At 35.1% G+C, this 5,515-nt stretch overlaps 1 protein-coding gene across 1 annotated transcript; it reads left to right on the top strand.

Annotated features, from left to right (window-relative positions):
* The first annotated feature begins 2,786 nt into the window (after window positions 1–2,786).
* On the top strand, window positions 2,787–3,722 carry LOC131908323 (olfactory receptor 4C15-like). The gene has a single exon (XM_059259376.1). The coding sequence runs from the start codon at window positions 2,787–2,789 to the stop codon at window positions 3,720–3,722; it is 936 nt and encodes a 311-aa protein (XP_059115359.1).
* The last annotated feature ends 1,793 nt before the right edge of the window (window positions 3,723–5,515 follow it).

Raw genomic sequence — 5,515 nt, 5'->3', positions numbered from 1 at the left:
ACCATGTAAATTTTTTCTGCAAGTCTTATTTATATATCATTCCTCTTATGGATATTTTGGGTATTTCTGTGTTCGTTTCTTTATTTTAGAAATCTGTATTGAGTATAATAATAAAGGAGAAAATTGATAATCACTAAGTGTTGATTTTATAAACTAGTAGAAAATATTTTGATATTGTACCATATCCTAATAAAAAATATTCTAATTTAATTCTTAGAATGAATTTTCAGATGGAGTATATATGAATAAAGAATATAAACATGGTTGTATTTGGAGTTATTTATTATATGTTCTCCAAAACACTGTCTGAATAAATTTCATCTAATTATTATAACATTTAAATTTAGACTTTTTAAATAATTTTTTTCATAAACATGATTTTATCATGTTTCTGCCTACCCAACCTTCTCTCAATTCCTTTCCACCTTCTTACCCCTCAACTTTATGTCTTTTTCTCTCTATACACACATGCACAATGACATCCTTTTATGTTTTGAGTGCTTCAGTTTTCACATCAACATACACATGTGGCCATTGTTAAAAAATGCTGTCATTAATGCTCACATGTTCTTGTTGACTTACAGTGTACAGAATATCTTGATAAAACTATGGATGTGGCAGGTTGTGGTGGCACATCTTGTAATCCTAGCACTTGAAGGTGGAGGAGTGATGATCAGGAACATTAAGGTCATCCTAGTGTAAATGGTTATTTTGAAGCCAACTTGAGCTACATCAAGCTTTCTCAACATCCCCTTTATGATAAAGAGCCATGTGTTTGTCTTCTGTGGACCTGAAACCTTGATGTCTGACAGTTCCTCTCATGGCACATGACACTTACACATAAAGCTGTTTTCAGACTATTTGACAACAGAAAGTGAGTAATTTTTCTATCTACATAATATTTTACTCTGTCTATTTTATATTCATTAATTTTTACTTTATAGTTGAGTGTGGTGGTATTGTGTTCCCCAAAATATTGTGCACCCTAATAAACTTACCTGAGGTCAGAGAACAGGACAGCCACAATATTAAACATAGAGGATAGGCAGTGGTAGCACATGCCTTTAATCTTAGCATTCCAGAGGCAGAAATCCATCTGTTCAAGGATATAGCCAAGCATGGTAACTCATGCCTTTAATCCCAGAAAGCAAGCCTTTAATCCCAGGGAGTGATGGTAGAAAGCAGAACGGTATATAAGGCGTGAGGACCAGAAACTAGAAGCATTTTGCCTGGTTAAGCATTTGGCTGGTTAAGCTTTTAGGTTTTGAGCAGCACAGTTCAGCTGAGAGCCATTTGGGTATGAGGACACAGAGGCTTCAGTCTGAGGAAACAAGATTAGCTGAGAAGTTGGCCAGGTGAGGTTAGCTGTGGCTTGTTCTGTCTCTCTGATCTTCCAGTGTTCACCCCAATACTTGGCTCCAGGTTTGTTTTATTAATAAAGACTCTTTAAGATTCATGCTACAGTTGAGTTTTTTACACTGTATATAATCAAATGTGATAATATAACTCCCATTTCTTTCCAGTTCCTCCTATCAACAGCAAAGACCTCCTCTCTTCCTCATTTTTTTGTTGTTGCTGAACCCACTAAATCAGTGCTGCTCCTATGGGTATGGCGCTTTTCAGTGGAATACTGGAAACCTACTAGTGGCCATATCCTCAATAGAATGATTTTCCCTCCTTAGGAACAATCCATTGTCAATTGTAAGCAACTTCAGAGGATAGATTTACTCATATGTAAAATTTGTTTGTTACCACTACATGATAGTCCATAATGTCATCTTTTTTTCTTTTCCATATAGACACATTGTTTCTTACTCACTTTTTGGTATATGCATATATATGTACACATATGAAGTTAACATGTATATATATATATATATATATATATGAATATGTACATGTAAATAATCACAGAATACATTTCTGTTGTGCATATAGAAGAAGAAACTTATAAAATTTAAAGCTGTATTTATATAGTAAAAATGAATTCAGGTGCTAGAATATATATATAGATGATTTATGGAAGAGTTTTCTATTGGAAAGAGTTTTCAAATGGATGAATTACTTATAGCCTTTTAGGGGCATGTTAATGTGAGTCTTATTTAGACATTTCCAACTTGAGCCTCTTCTTAACATTTGGGGATATGAATGTAAGTTGTTTATTAACATGTTTTATAGTAAATTCATATGAATTTCAAACCATATATTGTACCTTTACTCAACCAAACTGTCAATTGTGTACATAATTGGTAAATAATTTAGTCTCAAGACTAGAAATTATATTCAACAAGTTATTTATCTTTTTTTCATCTCTGTGATTGTCACTAACTTTCATTTGTAGGTCATTGATCCATTGGCTTCTATTCCTTCTTCATCTACCCTTTTGCTTTATCAAGATTCCTCACTCATACAAAATAAAGTAGTAGATTCTTTAACAACTGTATAAAGAAGTAGACTGTGGAAAATCAATCAGTACTCTGAAGTTCTCATTGAGATAAAATATCCCAACCATCATCCTCTTCAGTGTTTTAAGTGGTCATGTGTGCTGTCACTTGTGTCTCCAAAGTCTCAAAATTAATATTTTTGTTTGTTTGATCTTAATATCTTTTGCAAAAATAAAATAACAATATTATCTCCTGCCACATACTGTTGACAAGAAAGTTGAGTACTTAGCATTTTTGCATTATTACATTTGTTGATGATAATATTAAAAACATATGAAGAAAAAATTTTCATAATTGCAGATTTATATGAACGCATTTATTTTGTACTTTTTCTCAAGGATCATGATGAATCAGAGCTTTGTCACTGAGTTCATACTTCTGGGACTTTCACAGAACCCAAAAGTTGAGAAAGTATTATTTGTTTTATTTTTGTTCATTTACCTTGCAACTATTGGGGGCAACATGATAATTGTGGTAACAATTGTTTGCAGTCCCACACTCTTTGGTATCCCCATGTACTTCTTTTTGTCTTTTCTATCTTTCCTAGATGCATGTATTTCTTCTGTAATCACACCCAAGATGATAATAGACTTCTTCTATGACAGGAAGATTATCTCCTTTGAATGTTGCATGACACAACTGTTTGTTAGTCACTTCTTCGCTGGGGCAGAAGTGATTGTCCTATCAGCCATGGCCTATGACCGCTATGTGGCCATTTGCAAGCCCCTTCACTATTCCTCCATCATGAACAGGAGGGTGTGTGGCATTCTGGTGGGAGTAGCCTGGGCAGGAGGCTTCTTGCATTCTATCATACAAATGATCTTCACTTTGCAGTTACCCTTCTGTGGACCCAATGTCATGGATCATATTATATGTGACTTGTTCCCGTTACTAAAGCTTGCCTGCACTGACACACATATTTTTGTCATTTTAGTGTTTGCCAACAGTGGGTCTATCTGCATCATCATTTTTTCTTTATTGCTTGTTTCTTATGGTGTCATCTTGTTTTCTCTGAGATCTCACAGCTCTGAAGGGCGGCATAAAGCTCTCTCCACCTGTGGATCCCACATTACTGTTGTGCTTTTGTTCTTTGTCCCATGTATATTAATATATGCACGGAATACCTCTGCATTATCTTTTGAAAAGAATGTGTTAATATTTTCTGAAGTCCTGACACCATTGCTGAATCCTATAGTTTACACTTTCAGGAATAAAGAAATGAAGAATTCCATCAGGAAAATGTGGAGAAAATTGTTTAATATTTCTGGTAATCATTAAATCATTTAATTTATAAGGATAGGGATATGGCTCAATTTTGTTATAGAACTTGGTGTGTGTTCATGAGGACCTGAGTTTGGATCTTGATGTGCCTTTCCATCTTGATGTGAATTTCTGATTCCAGTATAGTTAAGGCAGGTCTTGGGCATCAATTTTAATATCAGCACCAATTTAAGAGTCCATGCATTTAGATTACTTAAGACACTGTTTCCCACACCATCAGCTAGGCCTATTCTTTCCACCCCATAAACCTGGATTCTCTGGGAAACTTGCTCCCTTGCTCATAAGTTAATCACTGCTATCTCCATATATATTCTATACCCTTCATTTTCTGAACCACTGGGAAAGTATAGCTCTGCTTTACCCCATAGGCCTCCTGGATTTTCATAGATCTCCTCAAAGTGCTTCCATTTTTACCAGCTCCTTCCAGAACTCCAATAAGCGGCTGCTCCTATATTATCTAACTCCCTGGAACTTCCTGGTAGGCTCTGCCCTACAAAATGCAACATCCCAACAATGCCTACTGTAAGTCAGGGATACAGAAATTGTTAGTGTCTGATGATTCACAATTATTTAACAAATGTCAGCAGATATAGGCTGTAATTCAAGTTATTCTTCTGTGTTAGGACACAAATGTGAAATTTACATAAAAATAATATACTTTTTGTATCTTAAATTTGTAGACTACTGAAATGTTTGGTGCTTCTGGGTACGATTATGCTAATATTTTCAAGAATCATTTAAATTTTTCATGTCCTGTGGTGTTAAATTGATACAAAATAGCTTTCAATGCTTAAAAATACATTGTACCAAACTATTTGGTATTTTCTCTTTCTGAAAGCCTCTAACATGCAAGTTCAGGATTTTTTTAAATCAAGTAGTTGACTCAATGTTCAGTCCTCTGATATTAATCATTCTTTCAAATCACCTCACAAATAGTATGTAAGGAATAAATGTCCTTTGATGTCCAGAATCTCCTTTTTCAAAAAATTTAAACTCTGGTTCGAACTAGAAATAGAGTCTCATTTTTTTTTTTTGTTTTTTGTTTTTTGTTTTTTTCGAGACAGGGTTTCTTTGTGTAGCTTTGCACCTTTTCCTGGATCTCGCTCTGTAGACCAGGCTGGCCTCGAACTCACAAAGATCCACCTGCCTCTGCCTCCCGAGTGCTGGGATTAAAGGCGTGTGCCACCACCGCCCGGCGAGTCTCATTTTTTAATTCCACTTTGTGATAGGCTTGTTTGGAAAGATTGAGGCAAGTTCCTGGCATGCCTGAGCTAAAGAGAGAGGCAGTTGTCAAAATGAGCATAAGATTTATAAATTCTCAAGATGAATTTTCTTAAGAGGGGATACCTTAAAACATTACCACTAATCAAGAACAACTCGTAAGTGTCCACTCTCAGTATTCCTATTCATTGTAGTGCTTCATATCTTAGCTAATTCAATAAGACAACACGAAGAAATAAAAACAGATACAGTGACAGGCAGTTTTGATAATCATTTTCACAAAATCTGTAATCATGTAGGAGACAAGCTTCCAGGCACACATGTGAAGGATTTTCTTGATTAGGCTAGCATCTAGAAACACCATTGAGGGTTTCTCTTAAATAACTTTATTTATTTTTGGAAGGTCCACCTGACAAATGGGAGCTATTCTATTGATTTTTGTCATGAATGCTACAAACAAAAGGAAGCTAGCAAAGCTCATATATTTATTGCTCTGTTTCCAAATTATGGATGTACTGTGACCACATGCCTCAACCTCCTGATGTCAATAACACCAACGATGACGGATT

The sequence above is a fragment of the Peromyscus eremicus genome, chromosome 4 (assembly GCF_949786415.1).
Source record: "Peromyscus eremicus chromosome 4, PerEre_H2_v1, whole genome shotgun sequence".
Classification (NCBI taxonomy): Eukaryota; Metazoa; Chordata; class Mammalia; order Rodentia; family Cricetidae; genus Peromyscus; species Peromyscus eremicus.
This window is presented reverse-complemented; position numbering and strand designations above follow the sequence as displayed.

What these genes read in the sequence shown, in the direction of transcription:
- LOC131908323 (XM_059259376.1), top strand. Translation starts at nt 2,787, where the DNA reads ATGATGAATCAGAGCTTTGTCACTGAGTTCATACTTCTGGGACTTTCA.